A 19,966-nucleotide genomic window follows, 5' to 3' on the forward strand; every position below is an offset into this window, starting at 1 on the left:
TACTTGCACTTTGACGTGCTTTTGAACTGCTAGGTGGGCAGGAGCAGGGACCGAGCAACGGGAGCTCACCCCGTCGCGGTGATTTGAACCACCAACCTTCTGATCGGCAAGCCCTAGGCTCTGTGGTTTAACCCACAGCGCCACCCGCGTCCCTTACTGGAAATATAATCTGGAGAAAATAGATTCATTTTCCAGATTCCCAGACTCCAGATTTCAATGGCTCTTTGAAAAGCATTATGCTACCTTTAAAGCACACTTGAAGCACATTCCCCACCCCCTCAAAGAGTTGTGGGCACTATAGTTTGTTAAGGGTTTCTGGGAATGATTACTCTGTGAGGGGCAAACTACAGTACCCATAATCCTTTGAGCAGGAGGATATGCTTTCATAGAATCATAGTTGGAAGGGACCCTGTGGATCATCTAGTCCCACCCCCTGCAATGCAGTAAAATATCCCATACAGAAATTGAACCTGCAAGCTTGACATTAGCAGCCGCACGCTCTAACCAAGTGAGCTATCCGGGATTTGACTGTGCTTTAAAGGTATAGTGCATGGGTAGGCAAACTAAGGTCCAGGGGCTGGATCAGGCCCAATCGCCTTCTCAATCTGGCCCGCAGACGGTCCGGGAATCAGCATGTTTTTACATGAGTAGAATGTGTCCTTTTATTTAAAATGCATCTCTGGGTTATTTGTGGGGCTTGCCTGGTGTTTTTACATGAATAGAATGTGTGCTTTTATTTAAAATGCATCTCTGGGTTATTTGTGGGGCATAGGAATTCATTCATTAAATTTCCCCCCCCAAAATATAGTTCTGCTCCCTCTCACCACAGCTCCCTAAAGTGAAATATTTAGGAATTCAAATAACAATGAAAATTATAAATTTGTTTGAAGATAAGTATTTTAAAAAATGGGAAGAAATAGAAAGAGAAATGGAAATTTGGACAGGATTGAATTAAACACTCTGGGGTACAGCTTCATGCCTCTTCCATGGCGATGTGGAGGGAGTGGTCCTTTCCTCCCACATATAGCTACATTTCCAGAGTCCCAAGCAGGTAAGTCATCCTCGCACATGTTTTCCCTTGCGCAACATGTGACGGCATTCATGCGCTGGGCACATGCACACAGCATATTCTCTCTCTCTCTCTCTCTCTCTCTCTGCTCAGATGCCAGGGTGTGCCCACACCAAACTGAGCACACGGCTTTTGTGGAGGAGCTGGAAGTTGCAACAGAGTCCTGCCTCCCTTTTCTGTTTGGTCTATATGTACATTCCATCCCCCAAAGGGAAACAACTGGAGGTTAATTAGGCAACTGGCAGGATGACACTCGCAGTGGCAGAAGTCCAGCAGAACTCATGAAAACGACTTCCTCGGAGGGGGCGAGGGCTCTTCGAAGGCCTGCAGCATCTTGGACTCCATAACCCGCCGCACTCCGCAGAAACAAGCCAAGAACCCGCACCCTTCTGTTCTCGCTCCTGCTTTCGTCTGCTCCTAAGGAATCCTGCTTTTGTTATATGGGAAGAGGGGGGTGGAATTGCAACCCAGAAGAGTTTAGCAGATATATTTGGAGAGGGGACACACACACACACACACACAATCCTACATAAGCAAGCTGACTGCCAAACCTGAATTGCAGCAGCGAGAGCGGCTGAACAGCTAAGGCAGCTGCTGTTGAGTTTCAGTCTGCCTGTGGTGCAGGTTTTTCAAGTCACACACACACACACACACACACACACAAACACACACACACCCTCTCTGCCTGTCACACACTCCTTTTCTCATTCATACACACACACACATGCAGAAAGGAGCTGTTTGAGGTTACCGCCTGCACAGGTACTTAAACATTCTTGGAGGATCTCGGCTGCTTAAAGAAGATCCGGTCCTTGCCCAGGTAAGTGCAAAACTGAGCAGAACGCATTGATCTGACCTGAGAGCCCAGGCTGAAGTTAATGATTCGTTGATGCTTCTTCTCTGATGGAAAGCAAAAAGGGGTCAGGAATTTGCAACGAAGCCGGGGCAGCTTTAGGAAAGAAGATCCAGGAGGCGAGGAATGTCATTTGCTTCCAAACTACATGCTGCAGACAGAGAGCGTTCTTCCTGCATCTTTGCTGCTGCTGCTGCTTGTAGGTTTTTTGGATGCTGTTTTATAAAGCACTGCCACACTCGCAGAGCAACAGCAGAAGAGGAAAAAGAAAGATGCATTTACAACCTACATTTTGATGGTATAGGGAAGGAAGAGTCAAAAGGAACAAATAACAGAGGTGGGGGAGAGGTGATGGCCAGCTCCCTTTTGTGGACATTTTCAAAGGTGTACTGATATGAGCATGTTGCCTTGATAAAGATTACCTTAATATTTCTACGGTACCTCTTGACATGTCGTTGGTTTTAGCATCTAATAGCGTTAGACAGTTGGCGTGAAACAGTGTTTTATGATGTGACAGCGACAGAACACCCAAACGATGCCGACAAGTCCAAAGTACTCCGATTTGGAGAGGCAAATGTTACATTTCAAAAAGACAATTTGAATGCTGAATTGAAAATGTAACTTCCCACATGTGTACCAGACTCCAAATATTTGCAAGTATTCGCTTCGGCTTCACGATCTTGCCTTGTGCAAAAGTGCATTGGACATTTATGGTACCTTATGTAGGAAACTGCTCATTTACAATGTACCAGCTCAGCCAGGGGGAGCAGGCAATGAGGATCTTTTTGCGTTTGGCGTGTCTTCAAAGGCAAAATTTCCCCTTCGTATCCGCAAAGCAGCTTCTTTCAAATCAGCCGCGAAAGTCAGACTTGTTTTCTCCAACTGACGAGATTCTAATTTTTTTAATGGATGAAAATTTTACCAGCTAGTAACCACCAGCCATCAAAAGTCAACAAACTATGCAAAATCCTCCAGAGGCGGTCATATTGTATATAGAAAAATCATGTGTGAAATAATGCTTTGTGTCTGTTGAGTTTTGTTATCGTTTGCCAAACTCCAGGTTGTATACATGTCATACATTTAAAGCACATCTAAAGTGCATGAGGTCCTCCAGAGAATCCTGGGAACTGTAGTTTGTTAAGGCTGCTGAGAGTTGAAGCTCTGTGAGGGGGAAAACTACACTTCCCATAATTCTTTGGGAGAAACCATGTGCTTTAAATGCACGGGGTATACGCAGCCCCTGTTCGCCTTGTTCATTCTGCTGTGGTCCCTTGTAAGCTCAGCAGACTGAGAAAACCAGAGTTTGGTAGAAAAACCATGGAATGTATGTGCTTCCCTATAAAGATAGCCTATGGCACTTTCCATGAGGATAGCGTTTGCCAACAGTTTGTTCTGAGGAGGATGGAAGGAGTGAGAAATAAACAGAGGCTAAGAATAGCAACTTGAGCAATTGCTTTCAGCATGATCCAGGGACCATTGAAAGGCTGTGCTGAGCGCTGCAGGGCTCCAGAAGCATGCATTATTCAGGTGTACACTTGTCAAATTATGACAGAGCTAGGAAGAAAAGAGCATGTTAACAGAGTGGTTTCTCTTTCCAGCGGAATGAGAAGCCTGCTGTTTGTTCTTGGAAGACAACCGCCAGCCAAATACCTGCTATTCAAACAAGCTGTTTGATAAGCAATATTTGTTTGACGCTCTTGCACCTGTTTCCTAGGTTCCTCAGCAAAAATAATTCCAGGGACAGGTCACTGAGGCAGGTGGCCAGGGTGACATTTGAGGACTCAGCTGAATGCAACAGGTGCCCAGTTTCAGAAGTGCCAATCTCTGTCATATTAACGCTCCTGGAAGCTTTTTTACCTTTCAGTTGGGGTGGGGCAAGGTTCTTGGCAAGGTTCGAAGGCCTCCTGCTGAAGATTGTTAAGATTAAATTGCAAAAAAGCACACACAAACAAACCAAATAGTGTTTTGGAAGAGCATTCGTTGTGGTTGCTTGGTGCTAGCTTGTCATTGCAACATTATCAAGTGGGGTCAAAGAACCATCTTTTTTCAAAAAGAGTTGTGTGCTTCTGACATGTGTACCTGTAACATCAATCCATTCCCTTGTTAATAGTACTATTGTGGCTCAGGACAGATGTGGATGTTGGTGGAAAGTTAAACCCATTTGTTTCCCTACCTTTTTTTTTTTTTTTTGGGGGGTAATGCTAACGTGGAGGTTGAGGGTGCAGTTGAAGGACTGACACAATGGGTAAGAGAAGGCTGCTTCAACATTTCCCTACAGGCCAGTTCTCCCCTGCTGCAGCTTGTTGTTGTTTAGTCGTTTAGTCGTGTCCGACTCTTCGTGACCCCATGGACCAGAGCACACCAGGCACTCCTGTCTTCCACTGCCTCCCGCAGTTTGGTCAAACTCATGCTGGTAGCTTCAAGAACACTGTCCAACCATCTCGTCCTCTGTCATCCCCTTCTCCTTGTGCCTTCCATCTTTCCCAACCTCAGGGTCTTTTCCAGGGAGTCTTCTCTTCTTATGAGGTGGCCAAAGTATTGGAGTCTCAGCTTCAGGATCTGTCCTTCCAGGGAGCACTCAGGGCTGATTTCCTTCAGAATGGATAGGTTTGATCTTCTTGCAGTTCATGGGACTCTCAAGAGTGTCCTCCAGCACCATAATTCAAAAGCATCAATTCTTTGGTGATCTGCCTTCTTTATGGTTCAGCTCTCACTTCCATACATCATTCCTTGGAAGACCATAGCTTTAACTAGATGGACAGTTATCTTCCTTCAAACATCTACCCCAACTAGACTCCAAACATGGACGTGATCCACCTGGAGAGAGGGGTGGACAACCACAGGCAATGGCATTTGCAGAAGAGGATTGGCAGACATCCCAGTTGCCAGATCTCCCTTCCTCCCACTTTTCCAACCTTCTTGCAGCCTCCACCCCTGCAATATCTTAGGAAACCTGGGATGGAGACACGTTTGCCAAGGTATCACCTGAGCAACATCTCAAAGCATTAGTTGCTCTCTGCCCACAGATGACTGTCTCCAGCTCACCTATACTCAGAGTTTAGCTACTGAAAATGATGGAGCTAAGAAAGCCTTATCTATTAATTTCAGTGGGTCTGGTCTGAGTAGGACTTACATTGGAAACAACCCAGGCCTGATGGGAATGGCTTCCTGCTAAGATCAGGGCTAGCTCAGGCTGTGTTGGCAACTCAACTGCCAATTAAGAAGTGCCACTTGCTTAGGGATTTTACTGGCCTGACCAGAATTTTACTGTTTGGGCCAGCAGCCAGCTGTGGAAGATGCACAGCCAGACTAAAAATCCAGCTGGGGTGTGTGGGTGTGGGTGTGTGTTGGAGTTGGTGCACACACATGCACCATACCCTTCAACATTTCTCTGATAAAAAAAGGTATGTCCTATTCCATAATATCGGGACGCGGGTGGCGCTTTGGGTTAAACCACAGAGCCTAGGACTTGCTGATCAGAAGGTCGGCAGTTCGAATCCCCACGACAGGGTGAGCTCCCATTGCTTGGTCGCAGCTCCTGCCAACCTAGCAGTTCGAAAGTACATCAAAGTGCAAGTAGATAAATAGGTACCACTCCAGCGGGAAGGCAAACGGCGTTTCCGTGCACTGCTCTGGTTCGCCAGAAGCGGCTCAGTCATGCTGGCCACATGACCCGGAAGCAGTACGCCAGCTCCCTCGGCCAATAAAGCGAGATGAGTGCCGCAACCCCAGAGTCGGTCACAACTGGACCTAATGGTCAGGGGTCCCTTTACCTTTATTCCATAATAATAATGATAATAATTTTACTATTTATACCCCGCCCATCTGACTGGGTTGCCCAGCCACTCTGGGCGACTTCTAACATGCATAAAAACATAATAAAACATCAAACATTAAAAAAAACCCTTCCCTATACAGGGCTGCCTTCAGATGTCTTCTGAAGGTTGTATAGTTACTTATCTCCCTGGCTCTGGTGTCTCATGACTCCATCATACCTGCCAACATTTCGTCTGGGGTGACGTGGGCGCTGCTAGGCAATTGAATACGCATGTGTACTCTGTCCATCTCCCACACCCAACCGCACGGCCCCGGGCCCTGGCAATCCATGTTAGGCCACGGAGCTGCCTTTCAAAAGGGCACAGGAACCTGTGTTTGTCCAAAATAGCGCCACCACGTTGTTCATTGGGACTGGCCAATATAGATTATGCTGGCACTATGCTGTCAGAACTGGCTACCAGTCTGTTTCCAGGAGACTCAGTTCAAAATTCTCATGTTCACTTTTAAAGCTAGAAGTGGCTTGAGGCCAAGCGACCTGGAGGATACACACATCCACACCTTTCTGGACTGTAAGGTCATCTTCAGAGGCCCTTCTCCAGCTATACCTATGAAATGAGGGGTGACAGATGACTAATGGGAATAGGGCATTTTCTGGGGTGGTGCCTCAGTTGTGGAATACCATCTTCAGGGAGGCTCTCCTAAGGCCCACATTGTAGTATTGTCAGCGCCAGGTGAAGCCCTATTGTATTGTCCTTTCAGGCCTTTCAGAAAGTGCATTTGAGATCATTTGCACAGCTGTCTCTTCTGTTGTACGTTTTGACTCTATACTGTGCTGTTTTTCTAACTCAGATGTCATGTGCATTGTGCATCATGATTTAAATATTTTTAGTTTAAACCGTCCAGAAAACTTTGGTTATTGGGTAGTATAGAAATGCAGTAAATTAAATAAAAATAAAGAGAGAGGAGGAGTCAGCCAGACCATAACCCCAACACCCCGCCAACCCTCTGCCAATTGAAACGCCACATAAATCTCTATATTAGTTTCATCCCCCTTCAGCTATTATAAATTTATTTATGTATTTATTTAAAATATGTATAGCTCACACTTTTTCTAAAAATGCAACAAGGCAGTATGCAGTGCTCAAAATGCCAACAAAGTCAATAAAAAGATCCGTATAAATTATTTATTTAAATGTTTACAGACCACACTTCCCCTAAAAATACAGCAAGGCAATAGACCACACACAAGCCAATGTAAGACCATTAAAAACCAATAAATGGCCAATAAATGATGGTGCACTGAACTCTTGGGTTGGAAATGACTCATTATGTTGAAACGGACATTGAAAGTGTGATCATGTATAACCGCCCCAATAATACCATCATGAGCACTAATAGCACACCCTCCAACATGTTGATGCCCCAAACCAGGACTCGTGTCTTCCCGGTCCCACTCCCGTGCGAGTCACATGATTCACGACTTCACGTGTTTTTGTGCACCGTGCTGGGAGCATGACGCCCCAAACCAGGATGTCCCGATTTAATTGGGGCAGTTGGGGGGTATGAAATAATCATTAATGCACGATAAACAGAATTGTCCAGAAGAGCCCTAACTCTCCAACCTATTCTTGCTGATTTGGTTTCACTGGAAGAAGACACTGTGGCACTTGACACATTGCCACGGCTCTTTGCTGGCACCGCTTGGCGAATTAATATGCAGAGCCAACCTTGGCCTACTCAAGCTTTTAGCAGGGGGGCTGAGCTCAGCTATTCTCTCCTCGGGACCCGAGAGCTGCCAAAGGGTTGCTGAGTGAGCCCAGTGTTGACAAGGGCAGGGAAGAGAGAGCAACAAAGCTGTGCTTCCTGGAAGACAGGCTGGTCTGGGATTAAGTTTCTATTCAAATTGGGGACAGAACAATCCCAAAACAACCTTTGGTGAATGAGCCCAGTGTGCTCTAATGCTCCATCCTTGGAAGTGCCAGCTCAGCCAGTTGCTGTTAGCAGGTAGCTAATGATTGTTGGGGCGAATGCAGGAGTTATATAAAGCTGTATTTCAGTAAAGGTTATTCAGACAGAAATGAAGGGGGCATCACCAAGCTTGCATGTGTTTCCTACAGTCCTCAACATTCCCGTTCACATTTGTTAGGCAAAACACGGATTTCATATTTTAAAATGCGAGTTTGCTAAGCACTCTGTCAGCATGGTAGCTTACGGCTTGAGGGGAAAACAAAATTAGGCATTAAGTAGCTCTTTGCATGTAAGGTGCAGTTGTGTGTGGCTTAAAAAAAATGCAAATAGGATCAGCTGTGGTGCTAATCATTATCTGGACTGCAGCAGGCATGGGCTGGAAAATTAATCCTGCCGCAGACCTGAGGAAGATCCCTCTGCTGAAGCTGGTATTTGCTTTGAAAATCCCCAGAAGGGATTAATGGGGGGTTTCTTCTTAATGCAAGTAGCAGCTCAGAGGAGGGCAGCCCCTTGGGACCACAAGATGGGGAGTGTTATGTAGTGAAAACTATCTACAACGATGGACATCAGAGCACAGCCAGATGCAGCCACCTCTGAGCAGAGCTGAATCACTGTGCTGAATCACTGAGCGAAATCACTGAACAGAACCAATTCAGAGCTGACTGTTCTGGCTAGTGCACAGTGTTCCATCCATCGCCCTTCACGCCGGCATTGGAATCATGGCTTCACTTGTGCCTCTACCGCCATTTGCGCCAGCCTCTGAATCATGGGACTCCTACCTCGCTTGGTTCGACTGCTACCTCCAAGCCAACGAGCTGACGGAAGTATCACAGGAGCGTAAGCGGGGCCTATTCCTCAGCCTCTGTGGGCCTGAGGTGTTTGAGACGGCCCGAGCATTGGTTGCGCCTGAAGCAGTCCAAGCAACACCATGGGACACGATCCAAGAGAAGCTCCGCAACCACTACGCACCAAAGCCGTCCAAGATTGCTGCCCGCCATGCATTCTACCACCGGAACCAGGCAGAGGGGGAGTCAATCAACAACTACACCACCGCCCTGCGACAGGCTGCAATGCACTGCGAGTTCCGAGACTTAGACGATGCCCTGATGGATCGAATCGTCTGCGGGGTCTGGGACATCCATCTGCAACGGCGTCTCCTCGCCAAGCCAGACCTCACGCTACAGAAAGCCATTGAGGAGGCTGTGGCCTCAGAAGCTGCTGAACAGCCCACAACCTAACAGGGAGGAAAGGGTTAAATGTCCCTACCAACTCCTACTATGCTCCTGATAATTATCAGACCCACACAGATAATGCCATCTTCATAAAAAAACAACAACCTGCAGTTTAAGCGTAAACCCCTTAGTAGCATGAAGGATGTCTAAGATATTCCTCTTTCAATAGGCTTCCTGCCTACAGAGTTGTTTGCTTCATTGACTTCCGAATTGGTTCTTGCAGGTTCTATTTATGGAACGCGTTGTGGTGGGGGTGTCACAATTTACTGACATGAGCTTTTGCTGCCAGCCAAACTGGATGTGCCAATCTGCTCGTGTGCAGGATTAAGTCTTCAACCCTAGAAACACAGGGCTGGTCCACCTTGGAGCATTAGTTAGCATTATCCAATTTCCTCTGCTCCACATTAGACCAGAGTTGTCCACACCCACAAGGACTTGAATTTGGATATGAGGAGCAACTTCAGTCTTTCCCCATGAGCACAGATCAGCTGACTGTGCATTTTGTTTTGTTTCGGTTTGCATTCTTTAAGAAGGGGAGAACGAAACTCTGCAGGAACCATCAGTTTCAGGTAAAAAAGTAAGTCATCTTCTCCAACCCACCCAACCATGCTGCACTTTAAAAATGGGACGTGGGTGGTGTGGTCTAAACCACTCAGCCTCTTGGGCTTGCCAATCAGAAGGTCAGCGGTTCGAATCCCCACAACGAGGTGAGCTCCCGTTGCTCTGTCCTGGCTCCTGCCAACCTAGCAGTTCGAAAGCACACTAGTGCAAGTAAATAAATAGGCACCGCTCTGGCGGGAAGGTAAATGGCATTTCCGTGCGCTCTGGTTTCTGTCACGGTGTCCCGTTGCGCCAGAAGCAGTTTAGTCATGCTGGCCACACGACCCGGAAAGCTGTCTGTGGACAAACGGTGGCTCCCTTGGCCTGAAAGCGAGATGAGCGCCGCAACCCCGTAGTCGCATTTGACTGGACTTAACCACCCAGGGGTCCTTTACCTTTTTTTTTTACCTTACTTTAAATCCCTGATTTCAATCCCCAGTTCACTTTTAAACCTGGGAGAATCAGCAGGATGGGAGCTGCCATGTTCAGGGTATTTAATTAACTAATTACAATTGATTATTAATTCATTAATTAATACACCACCTTTATCTCCCAGGGACCCTGAGGTGGTGTACATAATTCTCTCCCCCCCCCCCCCATTTCATCCTCACAGGAACGCTGTGAAGTAGGTTAGACTACGAGATTGCGACTGGCCCAAGGACGCCCAGTGAGTTGGAGATTCAAACCCTTCTCTCCCAGGTTTGAGTCCAACGCTCTAACCATTAAGCCACACTGGCTCTCCAGGGGAGTGAAATAGGCAAGTCGCTTCAAGGAACAGTCACTGCCTAGTGGATTTTTATCACTAAATTACTTGTGTTAGTTGGCTTATCGGGTTGTCTGCACTATCTGTTACAAAAGGCTCTTTTGTGAACAATCACGGTTAATAAGGTAACAATCATTGGGCCTCTCCAGACTGATGTTTATCGCAGGTGTATTCTGCAATATATAGTACCTGTCCATAGTGCATTTGTGGTAAATTTGTTTTGTTTTGTTTTGTTTCAAGTCAGGAGGCTTAGTGTGCAAGTATTGCTGGTTTTATCGCTATCAGTTTTTGCCATCCCTTTTACAGTCTGATACTTTGCTGCTTAGTCCCTTTTGTTCAACTAGCAGGATGGGCAGTTGACAGAACATGGGCAGGACTTGAGCTGTAGCATTTCCCATCTCCCTGGAAACCTTTCTCTGCACCCTCTTTTATACACATGCTTCTCCATTGTTACCACATTATTGCTATCTGGAAGGCCTGTGGTGCAAAAAAGAAGTGAGACGCACAGACATTTGTGGCATGAAAAGCTATAGGATTTTGAATAAAGGTGCACAATATGCACTGAATGGAAATGAAGCGGTATGAGCTCCCCAAAACTTTTGCAGGTGCAAATAATATTAAAAGCAGGATCACGGATGATTGCCCCAATACCATTGTGAGTGCAAATCCTGATTAATGTGCAATAAGGAGGACGTCTGAAAGAGCTGACTGCAGTGGCGTAGCGTGGGTTGTCAGCACCCGGGGCAAGGCAAGTAATTTGTGCCCCCTAACCCGTGGATTTGCGCCCCCTAACCCTAACCCCCAGATGTTGCGCCCGGTGCGGCCGGCCCCTCTGCACCCCCCACGCTATGCCACTGGCTGACTGTCTGTACTTTTGGGATTCCAGTGCCTTCTGAACATGTGTTTTGTGTACATGCATGCTCAGGATTAACCTTCACGCATCTGATGAAGTGGACATTAGTCCACCAAAGTTTGTGCAACAGTTCATTCATCTTCAAGGCTCTTTGTTGTGTTTACTTCAAAGAAGATCCATCAACAGCATCAAAGTCATATACAGTAATGGTAAAAAAAAAAATCACTTTCAAAGGATACAAAGGATATCTTGGTGGTATTTTTGTATCTCTCTGCAGAGGCTTAAATATTGCCAAAGAGCATCACGTCCGCTGGTTTAGGTAGATTTGGAGAGAGGAGATGTAATCAATTTCCTTCTGTGGCTTGTGCTTCTCTCTTAACCTTGATGAAGTTTCTTTGCCATTCTGCGTCGCAGTTTTGCTGCTTCTGAAATGCTGATATCAGAGTCTGCATCAACATCCACAAAACTGCTTTCCTGATTTTTTTCAAAACTTTCAAGGGTTGTGGTTGAAACCTCTGAAGGTGGGAAGGAACAGCTGAAAAGCCTGGGGAGGATGAGTGAGAGCCAGTACTAGTTTTACCACATTTTAGCAATTTTACTGTGTTTCCAAATAATGCCAGCTTGCCACATTTTAGAAATTTTACTGTGTTTCCAAATAATGCCAGCACAGAGCAGTTTGATATTGAAAAAATGGTACTAGGGACTGAGTAAACCAGAACTCTAAGGATGTTCTAGGCAGGCAAGAACAACATGCTGCCTCTGATCCTGGAGTCACAGATCCCATTTTTCCTCCATGAATTTGTGTATTTCTGTGGGCACATCCAACATACATTTAAAGCACACGGCTTCTCCCAAGGAATCCTGGGAACTGTGGCTTGTTAAGGTTGCTGGAATTGTAGCTCTGTGAGGGAAAAACCAGAGTTCTTATGATTCTTTGGGGGAAGTTATGTGTTTTAAATGTGTGTTGGATGTGCTTTAAATGCATGGTATAGATCTCAGTCATCCCTGGTAGTCATCCCTGAAGAAGCAGTGGCAAAAGTAGGCTTTATTTCAGACAGGTCAAAGACCCAATTTGGTGCCCCCATGCACATTCATTCACTCACTCACACACACACACACACACACCCTTAATGACACCCCTCTGGAGGCTTCACCTGGGGCAAAAACCCTGGCTAGACCCCCATCCCACCCCATAGCTACAACTCTGGAAGAAGCCCTATGTGAAAGGCCAAAGCTTGCCTACTAGATTCTCCCTCCCAGTTACCTCCAGTGATTTTTTTCCCTTCCAGTTGTTGAAGTCAAAATAAGGTCAAATGTCAGTTCTGAACAGCAGCTAGGAAGGTGATTTGTGGGTGGCAAAGCTGTAGGTTAAACATCACCCCCCCCTAAACTTTTGGAGCTGCTTCTCAGCTCCAAATTTCCCCCTGCTGAGGCTGTACTTCTGCTCTTTCTTTTTTCTTTTTTAAAGATGGTGTTGAAAGTTCTTGCGAATAATATGCAGTTAAGTACTACACATTTAAATTTCTAAAATGGGGGAAAACCACACCCGCCACCAAGCAGGAGAAATTGCAGTCCATTAGGGAATCATGAGCCACAGCAACCCTAACAATATAATTCTTCCCTTGTCTGCTGAATTATTTACTGAGTTACCCATTCCTAATTCAGGAGAGTCTTTTTTTGAGAAATGAGGAAATGGGTTCGGTTTCAGATGCATAAAACCAACACGCTATTTATAAACAGAACAGCCAATTCCGGGTATTCCGTCTTGCTTTAGCACCATCCCAAAAAGTGGGTGACCTTGACAGGGACAGAACGGGATGTCCAAGGGCTTGTGCGTGGGCTCGCGAGACGTCTCTCTGCACAAATGCACACAATATATGAAGGAGCAGGCCCATGGGTGCATTGATGTCATGGTGATGTCTGGTCGTTGCCACATGTTGCTTTGCACTATGCATTGGGCATGTTGTGTGGGTGGCGAGTGACTTGAAGGAACTTCCAGAGATTCTGCAGGAATAGTTGTCGGTGTGGCTGCACTGCATCAACACCACAACTCTTCCCGTGCTTTGTATTTTGCTGTCAAGGTGTACAGAGGATGGTGACTTAAACTGCAGCTTGCAGAGGCTGGTGTGGCAGAAGCATAGCTGTCAACTTTTCCCTTTTCTTGCGAGGAATCCTATTCGGTATAAGGGAATTTCCCTTAAAGAAAGGGAAACGTTGACAGCTATGAGCAGAAACCATCGGATTGGCCTGCCCAGGTCATCTCAGAAAGGAGTTTGATCTCTTCATTCATTCTAAACACAAAGTGGGAAATGCCAAATAAAATGGTCTTGCGAATTGTGAGCAGAATCCAACCTTCAGAGCTACTTGTTTCTCAGTTGATAGTTTCACCACAAATGAGCTGAAGTTGTCATTAACGGTGAAGCACCTGTGCTTTGGATTTTACGAAGGGGGATCGTACATGCAGATTACAAATTTGGCATTTCACATTTAAATGATGAATGGCAAGATTGGACAATTTTTGAGAAGGGTCTTAGCTCAGCAGTAGACCGTCTGCTTGGCATGTAGAAGGCCCCAGATTCCCTGTCTGGCATTGGCAGGCAAGACTCATATCTGAACCCATGAAGAATCACTGGCAGTCAGTGTAGACCAGTGCTCTCCAACATTGGGTCCCCAGGTGTTGTTGGACTACATCTCCCATCATCCTCAGACATCTTAGCCAATGATCAAGGATGATGGTAGTTGTAGTCCAACAAAGTCTGGGGGGGCCAAAGATTGAAGAACACTAGTGTAGACAAATGCGAACTAGATGGACCAACAGTAGAAGTCAGTAAGGCAGCATCCCCCCCAAAAAATTGCCCCCCCCCAAAATTGTTTCAGTTGCACCAAAGAGGGTGATCGAGTGATTAACTACATGCAAGGTCTGACTCTGCTGTCCCTATGCTTTTCTCCACAGCTCACTGTTGCAGGCAAACTTGTGCCAAGAGAAGATGTCCACCGAAACGGCGGCCAGCCCCACAGAGGAACAGATAGAGATTCTGGAGTATAACTTCAACAAAGTCAACAAGCACCCGGACCCAGCCACCCTTTGCCTCATAGCTGCTGAGGCAGGACTGTCTGAGGAAGAGACTCTGGTGAGTGACTGAGCTGCAGAACGCAAAGGCCAGCTCTGACCCCAGGATCCAGGCCTGTAGGGACCATAGCCTCTCCCTTGGTCTCAGTGCTTTCAAAGTGTCTTCCTAACCAGAGCCTCCTGCTGGCTGGAGATAGCTCAGTTGGTTAGAGTGTGGTGCTGATAACGCTAAGGTTGCAGGTTTGATCTCCATATAAGAATCATCATCATCATCATCATCACAATAATTTTATTACAGTATTTATACCTTGCCCATTCTGGCTGGGTTGCCCCAGCCACTCTGGCAGGCAGCTTCCAATTCATATAAACACATAATAAAACATTAAACTTCAAAAAATACCCATTAAAAATGGGACAGCTGTATATTCCTGCATTGCAGGGGGTTGAACTAAATCAAAGTTTTCCAAACTGTGTGTGGTGACACATTAGCGTGTCGGTTGCAGCGTGTAGGTGTTTTGTGTGAATGCTTCCGGGGCTGGAAAGGGGTTAGTTTAACCTCCAGTTTGTTATTAAAACTGAATTAATGTGTCATGAAATGATATGTGTCCAAAAAGTGTGTCACCAACATGAAATGTTTAAAAAGCTCTGGACTAGATGATCCTCAGGGAAGCGGGTGGCACTGTGGGTTAAACCACAGAGCCTAGGGCTTGCAGATCAGGTCAGTGGTTCGAATCCCTGCGACGGGGTGAGCTCCCGTTGCTCGGTCCCTGCTCCTGCCAACCTAGCAGTTCGAAAGCACGTCAAAGTGCAAGTAGATCAATAGGTACCGCTCCGGCGGGAAGGTAAACGGCGTTTCCGTGCGTTGCTCTGGTTCGCCAGAAGCGGCTTAGTCATACTGGCCACGTGACCCGGAAGCTGTACGCCAGCTCCCTCGGCCAGTAAAGCGAAATGAGCGCCGGAACCCCAGAGTCGTCCGCGACTGGACCTAACGGTCAGGCGTCCCTTTACCCTTTACCTTTACCTAGATGATCCTCAGGGTCCCTCCCAACTCTACAATTCTATTATTCTCTCCCAAAAAAGATGTTTGTCTTTCTCAACGTTTGCAACAGCAAGTGGGTGACTTGGACATGTGAACTGGTCAGCAGAACCACAGACAGGACCTCTGTGTCCCCACCTCACATTACCTCAGGGCCAAACTAGAAGTGGTGAATGGGGGTGGGGGGGTGGGCGTGTGACAAGGCCAGCCATGGTTGCTGAATCACAATAAATAGAAAAGGCTTCTCCTTACTTCCCTGATTGTGCATTTCCTCCCAGCATGATGTGTTTGTAGTGATGGAACAAAAGAAGGAAAAGCAGGTTCGGCGGGAAGATCCAGCCCTGTCTCTAATTAAAATTAGACTTCCACCCCAACAACTCTATTAACGAACAAGATAGGCATGTGATTTTTTATTTATTTTTAAGGTGGATCTAATCTGGCCCTGGATCTAATAGGGACGTGGGTGGCGCTGTGGGTTAAACTACAGAGCCTAGGACTTGCCAATCAGAAGGTTGGCGGTTCGAATCCCCGCAACGGGGTGAGCTCCTGTTGCTCGGTCCCTGCTCCTGCCAACCTAGCAGTTCGAAAGCATGTCAAAAAAGTGCAAGGAGATAAATAAGTACCGCTCTGGTGGGAAGGTAAACGGAGTTTCCGTGCGCTGCTCTGGTTCGCCAGAAGCAGCTTAGTCATGCTTGCCACATAACCCGGAAGCTGTATGCTGGCTCCCTCGGCCAATAAAATGAGATGAGCGCCACAACCCCAGTGTTAGTCACGACTGGACCTAATGGTCAGGGGTCCCTTTTCCTTTTTAATCTGGCCCTCAGTGGTTTTCATTCCATTAGGGACCATTCACACATTCAGCTATGAATCCTCAACTTTTTGAGCAATCAAGTGACACAGCACTGGCCTAACAGGGTTTCAGTACCTCTCTGGGGTACCTCCAGCCATGTTGCTAGTGGTTTATCCTGCCCACCATGTGGTGAATTTCGTACTTCTAATGTAGTGGTTAAGAGTGGTAGACACGTAATCTGGGGAACCGGGTTCGCATCTCCGCTCCTCCACATGCAGCTGCTGGGTGACCTTGGGCCAGTCATGAAGTCTCTCAGCCCCACTCACCTCACAGAGTGTTTGTTGTGGGGAGGAAGGGAAAGGAGAATGTTAGCCGCTTTGAGACTCCTTAAAGGGAGTGAAAGGCGGGATATCAAATCCAAACTCTTCTTCTTCTTCTTCAACGGCACCCGCCATTAACAAGGGGTTGGGGTTACTTCATCACTGTCATGATTCCAAGCAAAAAGATGGCCAGGATTGTGAGTGGGAAACTTGATACAAACATGAGATCCCGTTGTGATGAGCAGAAACTCTAGGTCTCTCGCTGGCTCAAGTCAGGCCTGAGGTGAGACTGCCTTCCCTTGAGTCACATATTTCAGATCTACGTCAGTCAGCTGAAGCCCAAATTAGGCTTTTCAGCACTGAAACTCAAGATTTTGTTTTTTTCCAAACCATTGCAGTATAAAATGTATGACAATCTAAAGTATACACAATATGGGTTTTGAGATAGCAGCCCCTAGTTTGCTTTTCTGGTTCTGCTCTTTTTCCTTTCCTGAGAATGTCTTGTTTCCTCCATGTTCTAAATAAGTCACTGCTTCCTATTTAGTCTGATTATATTTATTGTCCAAAAACAACAGCCTGCAGCCGTACGGGACAGAAGTTCATAACTATTGAGCAATGTTCCCTTCTACCTTTGGCAGCCCGATTTGCAGCAAATAACAGAAAAGAGGAAAATAGCACAGAGAGGAAGGATTAAACTCTCTCGCTAACGCATTGTAGTCCCAATCTAGATTATCCCGCTCCCATAACAGCTTTTGCTGAGGAGCGAGAATTGCAATTTGTAAGTGTAATTTTTAAGGCACAGGTGCAATGTAGATTAGGTTTGGCTCCTAATCTACAGCAGAAGGAAGTAGAAATGGAGTGGTGGAGTCTTGCGGTTCTAGAATGGACTGTACCACTTCAAGCTGCAAGTGGAGGACCATATTTTTAAAACGTCTCTTGTCCTGGGATGAGGACCCTCTCTGCATGTAGAAAGCTAGCAGGAAGTGGATTGTGTGGCAACCTTTCTCCCTGATGTGTGAATTTGCTCAGCTGCAGGACCTCCCCCCCCCTAAAAAATAGGACATTCTAAAATATATAATACCCCCCTGCAGTATGAAGTGGAAGTGGTACAGTCCACTCAATGTCCCATTCCCCCCCCCCCCCGGATCTGCCATCACATTCTGCTGTGTATCAAGACCAGTGTTTCCCAAAGTTGGGTCTCCAGCTGTTTTTGGACTACAATTCCCATCATCCCTGACCACTGGTCCTCATAGCTAAGGATGATGGGAACTGTAGTTGAAGAACAGTTTGGGAAACCTTGAACTAGACCATACCTGACTCCGCATTCTTCTTCCTGTGCATCCTGAACTCCCAGCAGCTCACCCTCAGTGAAATTACTATATGCTATGTCTACATTTATTGTGCCAGCTCAGTTTCTCTGTTTTCATCTTGCCATGTCTCTTTTGTTTCCCCAGAAATGGTTCAAGAAGCGCCTTGCGGAGTGGAGAAGGTCAGAAGGGCTGCCTTCGGAATGTGGGTCTGTCCGAGACTGACTTTAACTCTCCTTCCAGAGACAATCCTAGAAAGCTGATGGGGTCCATCGATGAATTCATGCTGCGGAACATGTTGCTATCAAAACTAATTGTGTCTGTTATTTAACCTGCTGCCTTATTTAAAATGTACATAACCTGAGGGGGGGGGGGGGTAAATAATTATATAAAACCATATAGATATATATATATATATGCAAGTTGTAATGTATTCTTGTATAGAAATTATAAAGGAAGAGCTGCAACTGCTGCTGGCTGCAGCTACTTTTAAAGTGGCATGGAGTAGTTTAGGATTAATGTAAGAACATTCCCCTTGATTCGTGGCAAAGCTAATAATATAAACGAGAAGACTTAGCAGGGGGAAATGGTCTGCCCGTCGCCTGCCACTGGATCTCAAAAAATGAGCTCACTTGCGGAGTGCAGGGAAGCAGCATTGAGAAAACCAACTGCATTGGCAAAAAGTTGGGGTGTGATTTCAGTGTGTAGGCAATGATGAATGCAGAGAGGTAGCTTCCAGTAAACCAAACTGAACATTGGGCGTTACGTCGGCAGCAAGGGTTGGGCCATGCCCACATGCCCTGGGCACCATGAAGATACCCTCCACCACAGCACACTAGGGAAAATCCCTGCAGCGGGACATCTAGCCTCACTAGCCCCAGACAGCTGCAAACTGATAACTGATCAAGGCATCTGGACCCACTATTGGTCAGTGCAGCCAGATTCTTCCGCCCCACTCCCCAGATCCCTGGCCTTAATTTGTTCGACGTTAGTCCACTAACCTTGGATGGTTTGGTGTAAAGTGCCTAGCATGCAGGTATGAGCGCCCATGCTGCCCGGTATCAGGATTGGATCGTGCCCACAGTTGACTTGATGCCAGCGTTACTGAATGAAAATCTCTGCATGCTTACGCCGTTGCCGCATTTATTTTATTGTCTTCCGAAAGGCGTGCCCTCTAAGTTAAAAGGAGTATTTCCCTCCAGATGTGCGAATAAAAATGGAAGTTAAATCAGACTGGATATGCATGTTTCTGGTTGATTTGGTCAGCCTGTCAGTTTATCATCGAAAAGTCCACCCCTGGTGTTCTTGTATGACCAAGAAACAGATGCCAAGAAGGGCCAGCAGCAGTGTTTCTCAGAGTAGGCAATACTGCTCCCTGTGGAACGATCCAGGGGGGTGGTAGTAGCCTCGGGTGCAAGTGGGGAGCACTGAGTAAAAATAAAGAGTGTGTGGAAACATAATGAAAGAAGAAAATGTTGGAAAACCATTTGTACATGTCATGTAAGGTAAAGGGACCCCTGACCATTAGGTCCGGTCGTGGCCGACTCTGGGGTGGTGGCGCTCATCTCGCTTTATTGGCCGAGGGAGCCGGCGTACAGCTTCCAGGTCATGTGGCCAGCATGACTAAGCCGCTTCTGGCGAACCAGAGCAGCGCACGGAAACGCCGTTTACCTTTCCGCCGGAGCGGTACCTATTTTTCTACTTGCACTTTGACATGCTTTCGAACTGCTAGGTGGGCAGGAGCAGGGACCGAGCAACGGGAGCTCACCCCGTTGCAGGGATTTGAACTGCCGACCTTCTGATTGGCAAGTCCTAGGCTCTGTGGTTTAACCCACAGCGCCACCCGCGTAGAGTAAAAGTTGCTGTGATTATTTTCCAAATCAACACACAAAATGTTGTAGGTAATAATAATAATAATAATAATAATAATAATAATAATTTTATTTATACCCCGCCCTCCCCAGCCAAGACTGGACTCAGGGTGGCTAACAACCAATATAAAAACAAATTGATTGAAATACAACTTAAAAAACAAGATTAAAATACAACATTAAAACATTAAAATGCAGCCTCATTTCAATGGAAACTCAAATCAAAAACGTTTTTTGGGGGATGAAAACGTTAAGTCTTCACCAAGGCTAACTATCCAGACCGGTCCTACATTGGCCAGAAAAAAACCCAGGGAAGTCGCCAAATAGAAGTTCCATCACAGGAGGAGAAAGGAAAAAAGAAAGAGGGGAAGGGAATCAAATTGATTCCAAGCCAAAGGCCAGGCGGAACAACTCTGTCTTACAGAGAAATATAGGTAGAATATAGGGACACGGGTGG

At 46.4% G+C, this 19,966-nt stretch overlaps 1 protein-coding gene across 3 annotated transcripts; it reads left to right on the forward strand.

Moving 5' to 3' along the window:
- The first annotated feature begins 1,383 nt into the window (after nucleotides 1-1,383).
- Nucleotides 1,384-18,871, forward strand: HOPX (HOP homeobox). 3 transcript variants are annotated; one of them, XM_079959907.1, is made up of 4 exons: nucleotides 1,384-1,893; nucleotides 9,433-9,476; nucleotides 14,069-14,246; nucleotides 17,786-18,871. In XM_079959907.1, the coding sequence occupies exons 3-4, from the start codon at nucleotides 14,103-14,105 to the stop codon at nucleotides 17,861-17,863; spliced, it is 222 nt and encodes a 73-aa protein (XP_079816033.1). In that variant the 5' UTR covers nucleotides 1,384-1,893; nucleotides 9,433-9,476; nucleotides 14,069-14,102; the 3' UTR covers nucleotides 17,864-18,871. The 3 variants fall into 3 exon arrangements, with proteins under 3 accessions (XP_079816033.1, XP_079816034.1, XP_079816032.1); XM_079959908.1 differs by having other exon boundaries at nucleotides 9,433-9,468; XM_079959906.1 differs by lacking the exon at nucleotides 9,433-9,476 and having other exon boundaries at nucleotides 1,387-1,889.
- The last annotated feature ends 1,095 nt before the right edge of the window (nucleotides 18,872-19,966 follow it).

This window comes from Podarcis cretensis (assembly GCF_951804945.1).
Source record: "Podarcis cretensis genome assembly, chromosome: 17".
In the NCBI taxonomy this organism is placed as follows: Eukaryota; Metazoa; Chordata; class Lepidosauria; order Squamata; family Lacertidae; genus Podarcis; species Podarcis cretensis.